The 19301-nt window shown below is 68.8% G+C and overlaps 1 protein-coding gene across 1 annotated transcript; it reads left to right on the top strand.

The window, feature by feature from the left end:
* Window positions 1–10534: 10534 nt before the first annotated feature.
* Window positions 10535–12436, top strand: CDKN1C (cyclin dependent kinase inhibitor 1C). Its single transcript, XM_054570750.1, has 4 exons — window positions 10535–10681; window positions 10887–11554; window positions 12078–12212; window positions 12315–12436. Exons 2-3 carry the CDS (start codon window positions 10897–10899, stop codon window positions 12209–12211), a joined length of 792 nt encoding a protein of 263 aa, XP_054426725.1. The 5' UTR covers window positions 10535–10681; window positions 10887–10896; the 3' UTR covers window position 12212; window positions 12315–12436.
* The last annotated feature ends 6865 nt before the right edge of the window (window positions 12437–19301 follow it).

Genomic DNA, 19301 nt, shown 5'->3' with positions numbered 1-19301 from the left:
AGCGCGCCCACAGAATCGCCTGCCCTCATGTAGCCAGCATCAGAAGGCTCGGGAGTGCTGTGTGTGTGCACGCGCGTGTGTGCGCGGGCGTGGGAGAGGGCCTGTGGCACCGGTGTGTGGGGCCGGTACCTGACCCGCACACCGGCCGAGCGCGTGGGCCTTGCTCTCTGCACAGCGCGCCGTCGCTGGGCCCTGAGCTTGCCTTGTGTTCTGGAAGGTGTGCTCCCGGGGGTGGGGGCCGTGCAGGGCGCCTCTGCAGCCCCCGCGGGGGGCGCGGACTGGGACGGAGGCGGCGGTGGAGGGCGCGCGGGGCGGGGCTCTGCACACCTCGGCAGGGAGAGCCGACAGGCGCCCTGACGGGCTGGGCCTGGCCTGCGGTGGGGGCTGCCTGCTGTCAGCGGGGATGGGCGGGGGACTGGCGGCCGAGCTCTCGGGCAGGACCTGCCGGGGCTCCGGGCCGAGGGGGCGGAGACACGGGCCGGCAGGCAGGTGCGGTCTGGGGCTCCGGCCTGAGCTGCAGGCACGAACGAGGGCGTTCGCTGCATCGAGATAGGGTTGTGGGCCCTGACTGGAGGAGACAGCCCACGCGTGGGTGGAGGAGGCGTCCCGAGCAGAGTGCTTAGAGCAGTGCTTGTTGCTCTTGGATTCCCCCGGGGGCCCACCTCAGAAGTCACCTCTTCAGGGACGCCAGCAAGGTTGGGGCTGGGGCTGGGCCAGGGCAGGCGGCAGGGTGGCATGTGGGTCCCCTGCAGGCCAGGCCCCTCACCTTCTCAGCCCAGGTGAGGCGCAGTTTCAGGCCTCCACCAGCAGGGGGCGCGCGGCCCCCACAGCAGCAGCAGCAGAAGCAGACCCCACGTTGCAGCTCCCCAGTCTCAGGTGCTCGGGTCCTTGGGCAGTCAGGCTTGGTGTCCTTGAAGTCACAGCCTTACAAGGCGCGCCCCAACCCGTGCCGGTCCGTCTCAGAGGGGGTGGGGTGAAGGGGCTGGGCTGGCAGGTGCCACGCAACTTTCCAGAACTGGGGTCTGTGAGGACTCCCGGGCAGGGGCTTCTAGGAGGAGGATGCCGGGTTGGACCCCGCCCAGCTAAGAGTCACCCCGTTTTACCCTGCAGGTGCGTTCGTGGGACTGGCGCCTTCAGCTGTGCACAGCGCAGCCCAGGGGAGCCGGTGCCAGCTGTGGAGGCTTCCCTCCAACTTCCAAGGGGCCAGGCACCCCCGGGGTCCAGGGAGAAGCAGGGCAGGGGCCTGGGGGCCTGGAATGGGCACGTGCACGTGGCCCACGCTCCGAGTGCCGGGCCTGGAGCTGGGGCGCAGGGTCCCCCGTGGGTGGGGCGGTCTCTGCAGGGTTCACGGCGGCCGTTGGGCACAACTGAGAGCCATAAAGGCCTTGGTGGGGAAGCTGCCGGGGCAGTGTCCTGGTGAGGGACCTGGGGACGGAGCTCGGGCCCTCAGGAGACTGCTGGGTGCACGGTGGGGTGGCCACGTCCCCTTCTGCAGCCAGAGGAGAGGCGAGCAGGGCCTCACCCAGGTACCACCTGCCTGGCTTGCGGGGGCTGAGGCATTTCTGGGGCATGGGGCTCCCCCGGGTCCCTCCAGACCTGGATCTGGAGGAAGGACGGGAAGGGGCTTGGGGAGCATGGCAAGGTCATGGGGCCCCACTTCCAGGCCCCTCGAGGGACGCCTCCCCCCGGCTTCTGGAGTGGGGTAGGAACGGCAGTATCAGAGGACCGCTGTCCGTCCCGGGAGCCGGAGGGAGCAGGGGGCTGCCGCAGCCGGCCTGGCCGGGCAAGCGCCCAAGGGGGTGACGGGGGCCAGGCAGCCTGGAGTCAGGCAGAGACGGGCCTTTGAACGTCACAGGAAGGCTGGGCCCGGAGGGTAGCCCCGCACCTGTTCACTGGGCTGGGCTGTGGGAAACCGAGGCAGGATAGTGGCCGCTAGAAGGGACCGCCTGGCGCTCTGACCTTCAGTCCCATGTGCAGTGTCTTCTAGAACCTCCAGCTGCTGGGAACTGAGCAGAGGGTCCAGAGCGCAGCAGGCAGGGCTCCCGGGAAGCCGGGAGAGGCCGCGAGCCCGGGCACCCGCCATACGCAGGGCGCCCCACTGTCCCCTGGTTGCCTCCCCCTGCCTGGGGGGCGGTTTCAGGGAGCCCGGCCACTTGGTTTCTGCTGGGGACAGCCACACAGATGCCTCCAGAAGGTTAGGCAGCAGCCTCCCCCGCTCTGCTCTGGGCGCCTGGGACCCGGCCGCGGGGTCCCAGGGCGCCTCCTGCCCCAGGGCCTCTGGGCCGCTGCTCGGCTCTGGGCCGGCCGGGCCTCGCTCGCGTTTTGCAAAATGAAGAAGCAGGAGACGCCCCTCGGGGCTCCCCACAAGTCACGGCCTGCCCCCCAGTCTCCCCGGCTGGGGGCCTGCGGCCCAGGAAAACGGTCGGCTCCCTATTTCTGCCCCGCCCACTGGCCTGGAAGCCCCTGGAGGGGAGGGTGCCCCGAGGCCCCGGGGCGATGGGTGCCTGCGGGCTGGACAGCTGGACACGGACGAGGACACAGACCAGACACCCGCAGCCCGGGCCCCGACCTGACAGTGAGGGGGCGGCCAGCGTCACGCAGCCAGCGGTGGCCAAGCTGGGACTTGACTGGCCCTGCAGTCAGCCCGGCCTTGCTGGCCTCTCCACGGCTCGCCTCGACAGGGGTCCCGACCCCTCAAGCCTCATCGGTGTCCCCATCTGTGACATGGGGACGACAGGGCTCCTGCCTCCTAGGATGACCGGGAGGGTGACACGAGGTGATTCCCACACGAAGGGGCTGGCTGAGTACCAGCCCTGTGAGCGGCCGGGGCAGCTGGCCGTCAGGCGGGGGCAGACGCATCTCGCGCATCGCGGTCTGGGTCCCAGACTCCTGTGGTCCCTGGAGGGACGGGGCTGCCAGCGTTGCCCAGGCTCCTCATTGTGCAAATAATGTTTCATCCGTCTGACCGTCGTGAGGGGACGTCGCAGCATTGGGGGGCCTTGGTGGAGCCTCCCTGCCAGCCCACCTCCCTGGGCTCGGCAACCGTCCAGTTTTTAAAAATGTTTTTCATTTATTGATGTGAGAGAGAGAGAGAGAGAAGGGGGAGAAAAACATCAACTCCTTGATATGCCCTGGCTGGGGATCGAACATGCAACCCTGGTGTAGCAGGGCGATGCTCTAACTAACAGCCGCACGGCCAGGGTGCACCTGTCCAGTTTTCATTACAAGGGCAGCTGGGCGGGTCTCTGGTGCTGGGGCTGAGCCTGCCCACCCCCTGTGCTTCAAGGAGAGGCCTCTGGGCTGCAAGGAGAGGTGGGGTGCTGCTACCTCCTCCAAGGGACGGCCCTGTGCTGGGCCGGAGGGTGTGGCCTGCAAGCGAAGGCTGCTGGCATGGAGCGGCCAGACGGGGACAAACCAGGTGCCATCAGCCAGAATCAGGCCTAGCACCCCGGGAGCGAGGGCTGCGCCCGGCTGTACTCCCTGCACCGCAGCCTGTCTCCTCCGGGCAGTGCTCCGTCCCTCTGCCGTCCACGGGCCTCCCCGGCTCGTTCCCCGTGCTCCATCCTAACCCCCGCATCCCGGGGTCCCAGGGCCCTCATGCCAGGCCCACCTCACCTCCCTCCCAACCTCTGCTGGGGGCACGACTCAGGCAGAGGCCCCTGGGCTCCGGCTGGAGCCCTCTGGCTCTTCCAACGGCAGCCGCTTTCTGGGCCCCCCAGGCCCGGGCCCCCGCCCTTCCCAGGCTCCTCCTCCTCCTCCCTGGCCTGGATGGGTCCTGGTGGGGGCTCCTGCTGCTCCCCACTTTGGGCCATCCTAGCACGGGTCACCCCGGGAGCTGTGAAGGTCCAGTGTTTGCTCCTGCCTCTGGGCGGCATGGAGGGGGACTCCAGGGTCCCCTAGGCTGGCAGTCTGTTTGGGGGTGTGGCAGATGATGGGGATTGGGGGGCACACACAGCCCTCAGGCCGCACTCCTGCCCAGAGGACCTGTGTGTGCCGGGTTCCTGCTGGGCCCCAGACACGGGAGCTCTGACGACTGCCTTGGTGGCTAGAGGTGGCTGGAGCCCACCCTCCGAGGGCGCGCCCCGCAGGGCGGCCCGGGCCCTGGGCCTGTGGCAGCCGGGGCGGGGGTGGGGGCGGCGGGGCGTGGGCCGCAGCGGGGGTGGGGGCCAGGTCAGCCCCAGCGCCGCAGGCAGGGCCGCGACCAGCAGCACTAACAGTGGGCGAAGGCAGAGGGCGCTGGAGGCCCGCGGCCGGGGGACTGGGCAGGAAGAGGAAGGGGAGGAGCTGGGGGCAGGAGCGAGGGAAGGAGGAAGGGGCGGAGGGCTGGGGCGGGGGGCGGCCTGGGAGGGGAAGGCGGGAGGGGCGGGGGAGGGAAGGAGAGAGGAAGATGGGGGAGGGGAGGGGGAAGAGCGGGGGCGGGGCGGCCTTCACTTGGGTCTTCAGCCCTGGCCTCTCCCTCCCCCCTTGCCTGCTCCGTGGCCCCCTGGCCCCCTGGCCCCCTGGCCCCCGTCCACTCTGATGCTATTTCCCGCTAAGGTGTGAGTGACAGCCCCCCACCCGGCTCCTAGGGGCGTCAGGGGGTTTTTTGAGAACGAAACTACCCCCTACACAGCCGAGAGGGGCCACATTGGGCAGACGCCCCCATCTTAGACTTGAGGAGACTGGGGGTCACAGAGACTGAGGCCCTTGCCCAAGTCACTCACGCGGTGAAGATGAGTGAGGTGGGCAGCGGGGCAGCGTGGGGTCAGGGGTTCTCTTCTAGTCTCCCCCGGGCCTGAGGGCCTGCAAGCTGCTGGCTGCGATGCCGTCTGTGGACACCAGGGGGCAGCAGGAGCCCAGCTTTGGGCCCCAGGGCCTGGGGCGGGCTCGCGGGCGGGAGGTGGCCGGACTGGTCTGGCAGGCGGCCCAGGGGCTGCCGCCCCTGCCTCAGCCCCCACCCCTCGGTGCCCAGGCTGTCGGGGGAGGGAGGGGACGGGCACCCCTTCTGCTGTGCAACCCTGGCCTCCAGGAGGACCGGCCAGGGCCTGGCCGCTTTTACCTCCTACCCTCGTCCTGATAAACTGCCGTTCACCTTCCAAACTCGGCTGGGAGGAGTGGGGAGACGTGATGAATGAATGAGAGAGGGGGCGACCGGACTGGGGAAGGTTCTCTTCCCGGACCCTGGCCAGGCAGGGGCCTGGGCTGCCTCGCCCGCGGGCACTCCCTGGGGGGCTGGGGGCTTGCCCGGCGCCTGCCCACCACTGGGTGCTCAGCTGGCGTCCACGGCGAAGCCTCTGTCAGGGCCTTGGAAGCCCGGGGCTGGGGGAGCCCTGCCTCTCCTTCCTCCATGATGGCAGGGCCAGGTCCCAGCTGTGGGGGAGGGACGGGGTGCTGGCGGGGACCCTCGCCTCTCCCTCCCTGCACTTCTGGCTTCTCTGAACACCATGTGGCGGGGGTCCCTGGTGTACCCCACAGGCAGAAGATGCTGACTCCTAGGGGTCCCCGCTAGCCCAAGAAGACCAGAGAGTCCGGGGTGGAGGGGGGCACAGTGGGGGTGAGGTCCAGGAGGGAGGCGTCTCTCCTCCGGTATTTGTTTTTCATGCCTGTTTCCCTTGACCGGCCAGTCTGTGTGCTGTGCGCAGCAGGAGGAGGGGGCCCCAGGGGGCTCAGATGTGGCCACAGGGAGTGTTTGCGGCAGGTCCCTGCTCACCCAGAGGCCCTCCCCCGTGCCCGCCCCCCACTCTGGACCTGGGAGAGTCTGGCTGGAGCCTGAGATGACCAATGGTCTGGGGTCCCCTGGGGCACTCAGTGTGGAAACCAGCAAAGTTCCCGAAACCAGTTCGGAGGGGCCCCCTGCGTGAGACCCCAGGGACCAGCAGCGCCCGGGCGGGCGGGGTGGGGTTTGGGGCTGCTCGCTGTTCTCGCCGCCCCTCCCCCAGGCCCATCGATTCCGGGGCGTGAGGACCCGGCCGGGACCCCGCGCACAAGGCAGCCCCTGTAACCAGAGCTGTCGACTCGCAGCGCGCGGCCTGCGGACGCGGCCCCGGAGGGAGGCCGGCACCTGCGGAGGACGTGCCTGGCCGCCGCCACGAGAACAGCCCGTCCTGGGGAGGCGGGGGCGGGGCGAGCGAGCGGAGCGCGGGAACTCGGTGCGGGAGGAAGGCTCTGGCGCAGGCGCTGGGCCCCCGCCAAGGCGCCGGAAAGCCTCCCCCTGCTCGGGCGGGCGCAGAGCCGGCCCCCGCCTGTCGCTGGGAGCTGGCTGGTTAATCTGTAACTCCCCACACCCTCGGGGCCTCCAGGCCCCTCGCAGGAGGAGAGGGGAGGCTCGGGGGTTGGGGCCTTCCAGGGAGCCTCGCCACGTCTGTCCAGGCCTGGAGGAAGGACCACCGCCCTTCCAGGGCCGCGTGGGCCCCCCTCGAGGGCTGGGGGAGGGGGTTGGATGGGGCAGTGAGGGCTTTCCCTGGTGGGGAGCGAGGGGGACAGGGGCAGCCCTGCACAGGGGAAGGCACATGGGCTTGGCAGGAGCGTGGCCACCTCCAGAGGGAGAGTGCCAGAGGGGTCAGCATGCCTGGCAGGGCTGTGCCCTCGCCGATGCCCGGCCCTGGCTGCGGGGCTGGGGGGCTGCCAGGGCCGGTTGACCCTGGGACCCTGGACTCCGTCCCTCCTGCTGTTGTGCCGCGAGGCCCCTGCGGAAGTCCGGCGGGGGCTCAGGGCGGGGGCTCGGGGCTGGGGCAGGCACAGCTCTGCTCTCACTGAGTGCTGGGTGGGCTCAGGCACGCTGTTCCTGAGCCTTGGGGTCGTCCCTTGCAAAATGAGCACCAACGTGCCTCCCTCTGCGGGCCCTTGGAGGGGTTCGTGAGGCGGGGAGCAGGGCCGCCACGCAGGGTGGGCCGGGGGCGGCTGGTGGCGTCCCGGTCTGTGCTATCCCTCCAGCCTCCTCAGCAGGCACCGCCCTGGCCAGCGTCCGAGGCTCTGCCGGAGGGGCGCGGATGCAGACGCCCCTGCAGGGTGCCCTGCGCGCTGGAGGGGGCCCGCCCCGCCACGCAGTCTGCCCAGTGGGTTTCCAGAGCAGCTCCGTGGGGCTCCCGGGCAGAAGGGAGGTTTGGGCAGCCGAGAGGCGCTGCGGCGGCCGTCATGGGCACCAGGGGGCAGCATGTGGCCAGGGACGGGGCAGTCTCCCTTGAGCGAGAGTTTGCGATCTGAGCCTCAGCCTCCCGAGCTGTGAAGGGAGGCCGGATATCCAGCTCCCGCGGGGGCCTCGGGGGAGCCCAGCCCCGCGAGGGGCTGGGTGTGGGCTCCCCGTGTTGGCCGCTGTAAGCTGCGGAGAGTTCACCTTCCTGAGCCTCCGCTCCCCAGCTCCCCACCTCGAGAATGCCCACGCCCGACCCAGGAGTACACTCCAAAGCCAGCAGATCGCGGCAAAACAAGCGCTTGCTTCTCACCCCATCGCCGTCGGGTGGGCGCGTGGAGGCGCTGAGGGGGCCGGTGGCTCTGCCCTGCGTGGTCAGACAGGGCTCCCGCTCCCCGGGGCTCTGCTGTCCCTAGTGTCCTTCCCGGGGCCCCCGCTGGCCAGCTGCCGGGAGAGGAGGCAGCTGCTTGGTTGGTTTTGAGGGCCGGCCTGCGGAGCGGAGGCCTGGCCCCAGCTTGCAGCAAAGGCTGCGCGTGGGCCCCTCCGAGCGCTCGGAGGGAAAGGGTGGCGGGGGAAGCGTGACCACTCGGCTGGATGGGGTTGGAGTCACAAGGCCTGTGTGCAAGAGGCCAGCGGGGGGTGGGTGCTTCTGACACCCCCACAGAGGGCCCCCACCCCCAGGCTCGCAGGATTTGGGGCGCTGTGGCAGCCCGGGGCTGTCCTTGCTGGTCCTGGGGACCAGCTGTTTGCAGCAACACGTACAAACATTGTTTCTTTTGTTTCCTTTCTTCCTTCGGAAATATTTTTAATTACAAAAGTAGAGCTTGGTGGTTGTATCCAGACAGATGTTGGCTTGCCTGGGCCCCTTGGGGTGGCACTGGGCCTCAGCTCCCTGCCCCCGGTCCCCGGCTGTCCCCCGCCAGCTCTGTCCCTGGCCGGAGGGGCGGGACCCGGCCGCGGGCCTGGAACCAGGGGGTTCCGTCGGCCGGTGGGTGTCCTTCTTGATTAAATTCAGGGTCCCAGACTCGCAGAAGGTCACCTCTCTGCTCAGAAAGGAGGCGGTCTCATGGCCCCCAGGGAAACAGAATAGGAAGCCAGGAAACTGGAGGAGGGTCCGGTCTGAGCCTCACTCCTTCCCGGCTCTGCGGCCCCTGCGGCCCCTTTCCGGTGAAACAGGTGAGGCCCCGCCACCACCACACTGTGACGTGAGGCATGTGGGAATGTGTCACTCCCAGTCCTCGGAGGCAGGGCTGCCGGGCTTCTCACTGGGGGGGTCCTGGGGCCCACCTGCAGCTGGAAGCCGCTGGCACTCGCGGAGGGCGAGGGTGGGCGGTCGGGGTCCCCTGCCCGTCCGCACAGGGGGCGGCCGGGAGATGAGCCCAGCCCATAGGGTCCAGGCGCTCACCGCAGCGCAGGGAGGAGAGCACCCTGGGTGCGCAGACGGGCCGGGGACGCGTGGCTCCCTTTCCCGCCAAGACCCAGGGGATGGGCCTGGCCTGGGCGTGGGTCTGGGAGCCCTGACCTCTTGGGCCACGCGGGGGCTGTGTGGTCCCCCGTTTCGTGGCTGCTGCTCGCTGTGGCCCTGAGCGTGGCCAGGAAGGCCCTGCCCCCCCTCTGACCCCGGGCCAGGTGACATCCGAGGTTCACGGGCCCCGGGGAGCCGGCTGTGCTCACGCTGGCCTCCGTTTCTTGTATTTTCCTGAAGACGGGCACCCGGGCCTGTCGCGGGACGTGGAATGCAGTGTGCAGAAAATAAAGAAATCAACACCCAAACATCGCCTTTGTTTCTGCTGTCAGGAACCCTGGGCGGCACCCCACCCGTCCCTTCCCCGGGTTGGGGCCTCTCCTGTGGGCCCCCTCTCTTCACCCTCGCCTCCCCAGCCCTCCCCCAGCATGCAGCCGCCTGCGTTCACCGCGTCCTACCCAGGCGTCCTGCAAGCCACCTGCCGCTATGGCGGGGGCAGGCTGGTTGGGGTTGGGTTGGCTGACAGGGGACGGGGGCTGAGGGCTCAGGGCTCCTTGGGTCCTTGGCTCCCAGTCCGACAGGCCAGGCCAAGGGGAAAGCAGCAGGAAGACAAGGTCCCCCTTGGCCCCGCCTGGCTGGGACGGCCGCTGGAGAGGACCAAGGCGCGCTGTGTGGGGCAGAGGGCCGTGGACCCTGGCAGGCCCCCTGCCCTGGCCAGCCTCCCCATCCCTTTGGCAGGGCAACTCTGGGTGGCACACCCCTTCACTCTTAGGGGCAGGGTCTTTCCCCAACGACCAACAATATTTTTCCGACGCGTCTGAGGGGGTGCTGGTCCCCAGGGTGATGGTGGAGCTCATGTAGCCATTGGAGCAGGCCTGCTGGTGCTGCTGTGCCCCAGTGACAGGGGACAAGGCTGGCCCAGAGGATTAGCAAGGCTAGTCAAGGGCCCCCGCCACGGAGCAGCCTTGGGCACTCCGGGCACTACCCCACCCAGCGCAACAGCCTCGGCCGGCCAGGGCGGTTGTCTGAGGCGGCTCCGGGCAGCCTGGAGTGGCCAGGCCCGGGCCCGAGGGTGACAGACCCCCATCATTGACCTGAGAGGCATAGCCCAGGAAAGGCTGGGAAGGCTGGGAGGGCCCCAAGCGCTTGAGGCTTCAGACGGGGGGTGTGGGGGGGCTTCAGGGCGCCGAGGTCCAGAACTCAAGGTGTCCCACACTTCGCCGCCGCTCCGGTGAAAGACGGGCGCTGACCCCCCTCCCGCTGGCCCCCCTCTTCCTGCTCCAGGGCCTTAGGGCCAGCAGGTGTGCTAGGTCTCCAGGTGTGCGGAGCCCTATCGAGGACACAAGCTCTGGGCGCAGCAGGCCGCGCGGGGGCAGCCGAAGACCCCTTCTCGCTCCAGCCAGGGGCGAGCTGGCTGCGGCGGGTTGAAGGCCCGTCAGCTGGCGCGGGAAGCCCAATGGCGAGTGCTGGCGGCGGGCTGGGCACCCTCGAGGGGCGAGTCGGTCCTGGCCGGACGCCGGGCCCGCCGGGGGCCGTCGCCCGCCGCGCCAGGGAGGGCGCGCCGGCCGAGGGGGGCGCCCGAGCCCCCGCCGCCGCGTAGCCCCCGCGGGCAGACAAAGGAGCCAGCGGGGGGCGGGGGAAAATGGGGCGAGGGGGCGGGGCGCCGCGGTGTCACGTTACCGCCCGCAGCGCCCTTTAACTCTGGCCCCGCCCCCCGAGCCCGCGCCCCGCGCCCGCGCCCCGCCAATCCGCCCGCTCGCCCCGCCCGCCCCGGGTGGGTGTGTGCTCGCGGCCAATGGGCGGCGCGCGGGGGCCGGGCCGCCAGCCGAGTGGGGGGAGCGGCGCGGGCCAATCGAGGCCGTGTTGTTGAAACTGAAAATACTACTTTATGCTAATCGCGGCGGGGCCCGCGAGCTGTGGGCGTGGGACCCTCGCGTATAAAGGGGCGCGCGAGGGCTGGGCGTTCCGCAGCCAAGTGCTCTGCGCTCGGTGGGTGCCAGCCAGGCCAGAGCCACCCGAGCGAGCGAGGACAGGCACCGAGGGGGCGCGGCCGCGGCCGGACGACCCAGCGAGCGAGACTCAGGAGCCGTCCACGGCCCGACAGCCAGGTAGCCGCCGCGCCCGCCCGCCCTCCCGCCGCGTCCCTTTGCAAATGCAGGCTCCGACTGCGCGGGGTCTCCCTTGCGCCCGGCCTCCACCCTCCTCTCCTCCTCCTCCTCCTTCTCCTCCTCCTCCTCCTCCTCTCCTGTCCTCTCCTCTCCCGCGGCCCGGGCCCCTGCGGCCCCTGGCCATGTCCGACGTATATCTCTGCAGCGAATTGGCAATGGAGCGCCTTGTCTCCCGCCGCACCTATCCCCAGTTAGCGCGCAGCAGCGCCTGCCGTAGCCTCTTCGGGCCGGTGGACCACGAGGAGCTGAGTCGCGAGCTGCAGATGCGCCTCGCCGAGCTGACCGCCGAGGACCAGCGCCGCTGGGACTACAACTTCCAGCAGGACGTGCCGCTGCGGGGCCCTGGGCGCCTGCAGTGGACCGAGGTGGACAGCGAGTCCGTGCCCGCCTTCTACCGCGAGACGGTGCAGGTGGGGCGCTGCCGCCTGCTCCTGGCGCCCCGGCCCCGCCCGGAAGGCGCGGGCGCTAGCCCGCCCCCCGGGCCGCCGGCTGACGAGCCCCTCGACGGCCTGGGGGAGGCGCCGGCGTCGCCGGCCAGCGGCCCGGCCGTGGCTCCGGCCCCGGCCCCCGCCGCGGCGCCGCCGGAGAGCGCTGAGCAGGAGGCGGGCCCGCCGCCGCGCAACCAGGAGCCCCTGGCCGAGCCGCTGCACTCAGGGATAGCGGGGCGCCCCGCGGCTGGCACTGCGGCCACCGCCACCACCGCCGCCGCCGCCGCCGCAGCCACCGCCGCGGCCGCTGCCACCACTGCCGCTGCCGCTGCCGCCGCCGCCGGAGGCGCCGCGATCAAGAAGCTGCCGGGGCCTCTCATCTCCGGTGAGTCCCGCTCAGCCCCGCCCCGCCCCGGCCCGGTCCGTCCCTGCTTTGTCCAGCTGGCGGGGCTCCCCGGCCCTCGGGGGCCTCGGTGGGTCCCCGCCTCCTCCCGTGGCATTAAAGGGCCCGCAGCGTGCAGGGCGCGGCCGCCCTGCACCCGGCCCCTGCCCCGTTGTTGTGCTCCCCGGCCGCCCGCTAAGGCGGCAGGGATGGGAGGGCGCGCTCCGGCCCTCTCGGAGCGCGGTCCCTCCCTCGGGCACGGGAGTCCCTCCTCGGGCGCGGCCGGGCACGGCGACCGCGGCGCGGAGGGGGTTAAGCGCGCGCGGCAGCCCCGGGGGGCTTGGCCGCGGGACAAGGGGAAATGCTTACACAGCACATTGCGCGGCGACGTAAACAAAGCTGACCCGCCGCGGACCTTGGCGCGGGCGGGGACGGCGCCCCCACCCCAGCCGGCCAGCCGCCCGGCCCCCTCTAGGGCTCCCCGGCCCGCCCCGCCCTGACCGGCCGCGCGCGCTGTCGCCCGCAGACTTCTTCGCCAAGCGCAAGAGACCTGCGCCTGAGGCCAAGTCGTCCAACGAGGTCCCCGCGGGATGCAACGCTCCGGGCGGCGCTCCAGCCGTCGGCTCCCCGGAGCAAACCCCGCGCAAGCGGCTGCGATGAGGTGAGTGCGGCGGCTGGGGGCGCGGGGAGGAGTCCCCGGGGTCCTCCGCGTCGCTGTCGCCTCCCGCCCACCTCACCGTGCCTGTCCCCCTGTCTCCCGCAGCCTCGTACCCAAAGAGCCCTGAGGGAGCCCGCTGGGCAGCGGACAGGAGAGGAGCGCTGGGCCTCGGCTGGGACCGTCCATGTAGCAGCAACCGGCGGCAGCTGCCACGGAGCAGCGTTCGGTTTTGTGTTTAAAGTTTGAAAACTGTGCAATGTATTAATAACTCTTTTATATCTAAATGTATTCTGCACGAAGAGTACACTGGTCCCAAGGTGTAAAGCTTTAAGAGTCATTTATATAAAATGTTTAATCTCTGCTGAAACTCAGTGCAAAAAAAATGAAAAAAGAAAAAAAAAAAGGAAAAAAGAAAAAAACATGTATATTTGTACAAAAAGTTTAAAAAGTTATACTAACTTATATTTTCTATTTATGTCGAGGCGTGGGCCGCTCTGCCACGCGATAGCTCGGTTATTGGCTATGCCGAAGGCACGTCACCCGCGCCTGGTTATCCACAAATGTAAATTTATTTTTGTAGCGGACTCTGGGGGGGTCGCTCACAAGCCGTAGCTGCCTGCCTGCCGCACCAGCCCACCTAGCTTGCAGTCTCTCCGCGCTTTCGCTGTGTCTTTTATCATTAGGGCTACTTTAAACTTGAAGACAACCAACAACTCTGTTAAAACGGTTCCTGAGCCGTCTGCACCACTGCCCCGGCCCCTCGTCCGCCGGGTTCGAAATAAAGAGGCCAAAAAAAAAAACCAAACGCTGCAACTCAGCTCCGTGTGTGCTTGTGCTGACTCCAGCTTCCCCCATGACCCCCCCAAAGGTTAGGGAGATAGATTGTTACCCAGGGGCAGCCCCAAAGAGGGGGACGGTCCCCTGGCAGGGCTGGCTGGCGCCCCACCTGCTGCAGGCTCCTAATTTAGGGATGAGCGGCCCCGCCCCGGCTCTGCGTGCCTTCGGCGCTCACACTCACTCACACACTCACACACAAACACACACACTCTCTCTCAGGTGCAGGGCTGCGCCCTGAGATGCGGGCTCACTGCGCCCCGAACTCCAGGGAAACCGCCACACCCAGCTGTCCTGTTCTGAGCCCCGGTGGGCCTCAGACGGGCATCCGCAGGGGCCGGTCCGATGCAGACCCCCCTCCTGACTGCGGTGGGACCCCAGGGACCCGCCCACACGAAGCGGAGCCCCAGCTGCTCCAGGGTTTGCGGCTTCCCGGGGAGGGGCCCTGAGACCCCTGAAGTGCTCAGGGCCGTGCGCCCTGCATTGGGGGAGGGGCGGCCTGAGGCCTGCCGGGAGGGGGAGGGGAGGGCCAAGGGAAGCCAGTGGGCTCCCTCAGGGCTTCTACGGAAGAACTCAAGACTGCGTCCGCCCTTGGACTTGGGGGCCTCGGGCACCCACTACCCTTCTGGTTTCAAAGCGCTCCCTTTCAGTCAAAAAGGAGAGACATTTTTTAAAAAATAGCTGACCTATAAACCTCTGAAAATTACGGCTTACAATGGAAAGGGTGACGTCAAAGAGCAAAACCCGGAGGGCCGGCGGTACTCTCGCGGGCCGGGGAGGCGGAGGACTCGCACACGTTCGGTCACCAGGCTGGGGGCCGATGCCCCCCATGGCCAGGGACGCAGGCTGGGCTCCCCTGTCGGTTTGGGAGATACCTGCGGCCTCGCAGTCACCCCGCCCCGACTGCCTAGGACGGCCTGGCCTCGCGGCCCAGCTGGGGCCAGATGCTGAGAGGCGCTCAGCCCGCGCCCCCCCTTCCCCCCCACCGGGGGGCCCCTGCCCCCTTCAGCTCTGCAACAGCCTGGCTGCCTGGGAACGCGGAATCGGACCTGCGCAGGCCCGGCTCAGGCCCAAGCCTCCAGGACCCCAGTGTGGCGGCCCCCGCGGAGCAGGCTCACAAGAGGACGGCGGCCGAGGTGGGGAGGGGAGTCTGCGGCCCCCACCCCCAGTTAGAAAGGGTCACCGCCGACAGAATCTGGGGCGGCGGGCGCCCCGCAGACCCCGAGTGCAGCGGCCACAGGGGCCTCTTCCTGCGGGCGGGGCCCCGGGCCCTCCCCGCTCCCCCACGCTCGCAGCTCTCGCCCCCGCACGGGGGGGTGGGCCTGGGGGTGCGTGTGGCCCGCTGGCCTCGCGGCTCAGGTGTCTCCAGGGCGGCTGTCTCCGCAGCGCGGTGCGGGCTGTGTGGGTGAAGGTGGCCGCCCACGTTCTTTCTGGGGCAGTTTTCTTCCCGGGCTGGAACTGGCAGGACGGGGGTGGGGGGACCAGGAGGTCGCCCCCGTGGTGGAAAAGCACTCTGTTTGGAGTCTCAGGTGGGACTCTAGGCGCAGGCAGCCTGGGCAAGCCTCCTTCCCCTCCGCGGGCCTCAGTTTCCCGCCTTGGATGTCCCGGACGAGGGCAGCCTGGCCACCCTTGGCTCGCCTGTACGTGCCTTGCTGTCGGGATGGCCCTTTCCTCACTGTGTCCAGGCCCGGGCCGACCCCGGAGCCCCTGGCAGCTGGGCACCCATGTGGGGGATTCTGCCCCCGTCACGGTCGGACCCCGCTCTGCTGGGGACCCAGGGTGATGGTACCGATGACAGTGACCGGGGCAACCGTGACGAGGGGCCGTGATGGCTTTCAGCGTTGGGTCCTTGCTCTGTGCCAGACACATGCCGGGCACAATGTGTCTCCTGGGAGGCCCCGCCAGGGAGACCCCACCACGTTCCCTGCTCGTCGTGGGGGGGAACTGAGGCAGGAAGGGACCTGCCAGAGGACGAGCTGCTGACCTCGGCAGGACGGAGGGACACCAGCCCAGGGCTGCCGGGCTCCGCAGCCTGAAGGTCTGCACTGCCCTGTCCCTGGGAGGGCGGGCACGGGGCAGGGAGCAGGGCCAGGCCCCGGGGAGCGCAGAGGGCTGCAGGGGGTGCCTGCGCTGGGCTCCGGCCAGATGCAGCTTCCTGAGGGCCCGGCTGGGAAGGCCAACTATGGAGCCCGTGGCCTGTAAGCCAGCGAAGCGGGGACAGCCAGGCAGAGGCTGAGGACGGGCTCCCCGGGCAGCAGGGGGCTGGGCCCAGGGCGTACACAGGCGGGTGGGGCCTGGCACCAAGCCAGGGCGGAGGCCGCGGGGGAGGCCGGCTGCGTGTCCGGGCCCCGGGGGCGGGGTGCTGCCTGGGCGTCTCCCAGGGAGCCCGGTCCTCTGGACCCCCATCTGGCCCGGCCTGGGGGCGGCCGTGGGACCTGCACGTGGCTCCAACATGAGCCACCGAAAGCGCGCCTGTTGGGGAGTGCCTGTCAGCGGCCCTCCCTGAGCTCTCCCACTGGCCCCCTGGGCCTTTCTGGGTCTCATGGGAACGGAGTCAAAGGTCGGATCGCCTCTGCAGGCACGAAGCAGGGGCGGTAGCTGCGGAGGCCACTGCGCGGCAGGGACGTGGGGCTGGCGGGGACTCCAGTGGCCGTGCAGGCGGGACACCAGTTTGGAGAATATCCAGCTGCCTCCCGTGGGCCAGATGCTGCTTTGGGCACCGGGGACCCAGCAGGGAATGGAAGGGGCACAGCTACACAGTTCCTTGCCAGGGGAGCTGCCTCTGTGGGGGCCGGTGAGGGGACAAAACCGGCTGAGGGAGGCCGGGGGGGAAGTTGTTTTAGCAGGGCCAGGCCAGGGAGCCCCCTCCAGCCCCAGTAGGGACAGCGGAGCAGGCTGAGGCGAGGGCTGCGAGGCGTGAGGAGGAAACAGGAGTAGCCTGTGCAAAGGCCCGGAGGCTTGCAGTGCGCACGGACCAAGGGCGGTTGCGGGGAGCCCTGACCACGCTGGGAGGGGCCTGGCAGGACCGGCTGAAGGACTGGGGGTGGGGCGGGGCGGCTCCAAGGAGTCTGTCTACTTGTGAGTACGGAGGGGGCCCCAGAGAAGGGGCAGCAGAGGGCCAAGGCCCCCCTGTTGGACGCACGTTGACATCGGAATTCAGGCTGCCCCGACCGGACTTCCTCCGCGGCCCGGCCCTGCGGGCCCCAGGACCCACGGTCCGTTTCTGCGGGGGCCCTGCCCGCCAGGCTCCACGCTCCCTGCTCGGGCACCGGGTGAGGACAGCATGCTCGGGGATGCAGGGCAGGTGGCCGAGGTCACTCATCGGCACGGTGCCCAGCCCCACAGCCCGGCTGCCTTCCCTGGTGCTGCCAGAAGGGGCCTGTTTCTTTAAAAAAAGAAAAAAGGATTCATGGTTAACTCACGTGTACACGCGTTCCCTCTGGGTGCTGTGTGTTCCGTGGGGGGGGCCACAGGTGGCGCTGGGGCGCACGGAGGGAGCACGCTCATTTCTGTGGCGACCCGCCAAAGTGGCCGCGCCACCAGCGTGAGCAAGAGGTCCTGTCCAGGACGCTGGTTTCCAGCCCACACCGACCCCTGCTTTGTGGGTGAATTTAAGAGAAAAAGGAAGCACATCGCAATTCAGACACAACAAGGACAAGCACATCTAAAAATTAACAGTGACGACGGGGGCTTTTCCTCTGGGCCTGGCGGTGGCCTGGCCGGCGTGGGCGGCCTCTGCACTGTCAGGGCCTGTCCCTTGGGCTCTGTGCAGGTTGCCCCCGCCCCTCCGTGCCCAGGTCGTGCTGTCTGGCCCTGTGGCGGCTTCCTTGGCTCTTGCCCTTTGTTATGAGACTTGGCCACGTGGCTTGCTTGGCCGCTGATGTGTGGCTGGCGGGACGTGGGCCGCTGCTGAGTAGAAGCTGCACGAGTTGGGGTGTGGTGTCCCTTCACTGTGACACCGATGCGTGGCGGAGGCCACCTGTGGGGACGGGACTGTCCCCAGCTGGGACTGGCGCACTGGGAACTCTGTGTGTTGCTGTAAACCACGGGGGGTTTTGTTACGCAGCATGAAGTCAACGATGCTGACACAGACGCTTTCTCTGGAGATCCCGATTCACCGCTTTTGGTTGCTCTGGAAACCGGGGCGCACGTCCGGGAAGGGGGGCTCCTCTCTGAGCGCTGCGCCCAGCATCGCACAGGCGCCCAACCCAGCCGGGCCGCTGGGGGCGGGGGCCGGCCTCACAGGGTGTGGCGGGGCCCCGCGCCCTCTCCGACGGCCTTCTCCCTGCCGGCGTGCTCACGTGGGCTTTCCAACCTGGCCGGCAGGCGAGGCAGGGAGCGCCCGGACGGCCGGGCTGTGGGCCAGCGCAGGGGCCTGGCGAGCCCGGGGAGCGTGCTTTCCCCACGTGGCCGGAGTGCAGTGGCCCCGACCCCGGCTGCCCTGCTGGGCAGGGTGGCCGCATGCCCGCCCCGCCACAGGGGCCCACCACCCGGAGGCAGGGGCGCAATGACAAACGTCCGGCAATGAAGTGCCACGCATGACCGACCCCGCCCTTTGCCGGTCCCAGTGCCGACGTGCTGGCTGTTGGGGCGGGGCGGCGGCCGCGAGGCTCAGATCGGTTTTCTGCAGGACCAGCTCCCCGGGGAGCAGAGCTGCACCCTCCCCTCGGTGGCCCACCTCCAGGGACCGTGGGTTCGGGCGACGAACCCACACACCTCTGAGGGACCTCCCCCCTGGTCCCTGAGCCCCGAGGAACCAGCTGAGACCTCTGTCATCTGCGTCACAGCTCAGCTCCTCCCCCTTCAGCTCCCTACACACGCACACGGGGACACGCACGCGGACTCACAGTGGCGCGCGCACACGCACACGCACACAAACGCGCGCATGCGTCCAGCGACCCATCGTGTGGTTTTCTTTGATGAAGGAGGACAGTCACCTACATTCAGTGAGGGCCCCAGGCTCGGCCTGGGCCGTCCGCCCCCGGCTGGGCACCCTAACCCGGGCGCTTCTCCTGGGCTACAGTGGCCTGGGTTTAGGCCCTGCGGGGAGTGTGCCAGGGCAGTAGGGTGCTGACTGTGTCCCTGGGATATTGTGCTCCTTGAAATAAGAGACAGACTTGGTCTCTGGTGGCCTTGGTGGCAGCAGGAAGGAAGGATTTCATCTTAGCCGGGGCCCAAAAGCCCTGGGCTGTGGGTCCTTGTCCTCAGGGGCCGCCATGGACTCCCCGATTCGTTCCACGCCGGGCACAGAGTTGGGTGACGCCACGGCCGCTCCTTCCCTCTGTCGTCCGGAGGACGTCTGTTCTGATGAGCTGTCGCCAGGTGAAGGCCGTCCTGGCGGGTGGGTGCTCCGTGGTTTTGTTTACACCTGCGGTGCCCTGAGTCAGGAGTCTGGGACCCGCGCTGGGCCCGCCTGCCGGGGGCAGACAGGGCGGTTTGATGGGGCGGGACGGACTTCCGAGTGGGCTCCGGCCGCGCCCGGCGGAGCTGAGCAGCGCCAGCTGGGGCCTCAGTCCCTGTCCTGGGGCTTCTCCAGGGGCTGCTTGGGCTTCCTCCCGGCATGGCAGCTGGGAGCCCAGCGAGCTGCGAGGTCTCTGACCGCTCAGCCTGGGCAGGGAAGGCTGAGCAGCCCCAGCACCTCCCACTGTAGACAGAGCCGCCTGCGTCCGGCGGGGAGACCCGCCCGGCTTCCCCAAAGAGCTTGCTTGCGGCTCTCTGGCCGCACGCCCTTCCTGGCTCTGCCCAGCGCTGGTGCCCAGTGCTGACCCAGCATGTCCCAGGGGCTTGACTTCGGGACTCACCCAGCAATTGCTACCTAAATTAAAACCAAAATTCTTTCCCTTTAGCATGGATTTTCAGGAGCACACGGAAACAAAGGTCGCTTCTTGTGTTTGAACGAACCAGACGCCAGGCATGGCTTCTTGCTCAGGCATCAGAGCTGGGTCCAGGGAGAGGCAGAGCCGCGGGCGTGTGCACAGGACGGCGACCCCTCCTCCCGCGGCCACCGAGTCGACACCGTGGCAAGGCCCGATAAGGGCACCTAGCCCGCAGCCCTCTGCCTTCTCCTCTCATCTGTGTACATTGTAATACGCCTGTGTTTTTACATATACCTAATTCTGTTTCTGTTAACGTTGTAGCAGTTTTTATGTTTTCTCAGCAATAGCAATAGTATCACTTGTATCTCCTTTGAAAAAAATTCTTATGGGAAGTGGCGCCAACAAACCCAAAGCGAGCACAGTGAGCCGGGGCCCTGGGCTA

The sequence above is a fragment of the Pteronotus mesoamericanus genome, unplaced genomic scaffold, assembly GCF_021234165.1.
Source record: "Pteronotus mesoamericanus isolate MK-2021 breed Mesoamerican mustached bat unplaced genomic scaffold, CSHL_Meso_final contig_214, whole genome shotgun sequence".
Lineage (NCBI taxonomy): Eukaryota > Metazoa > Chordata > Mammalia > Chiroptera > Mormoopidae > Pteronotus > Pteronotus mesoamericanus.
Note: the sequence above shows the minus strand (reverse complement) of the source record. Positions and strands in the feature narration are given on the sequence as shown.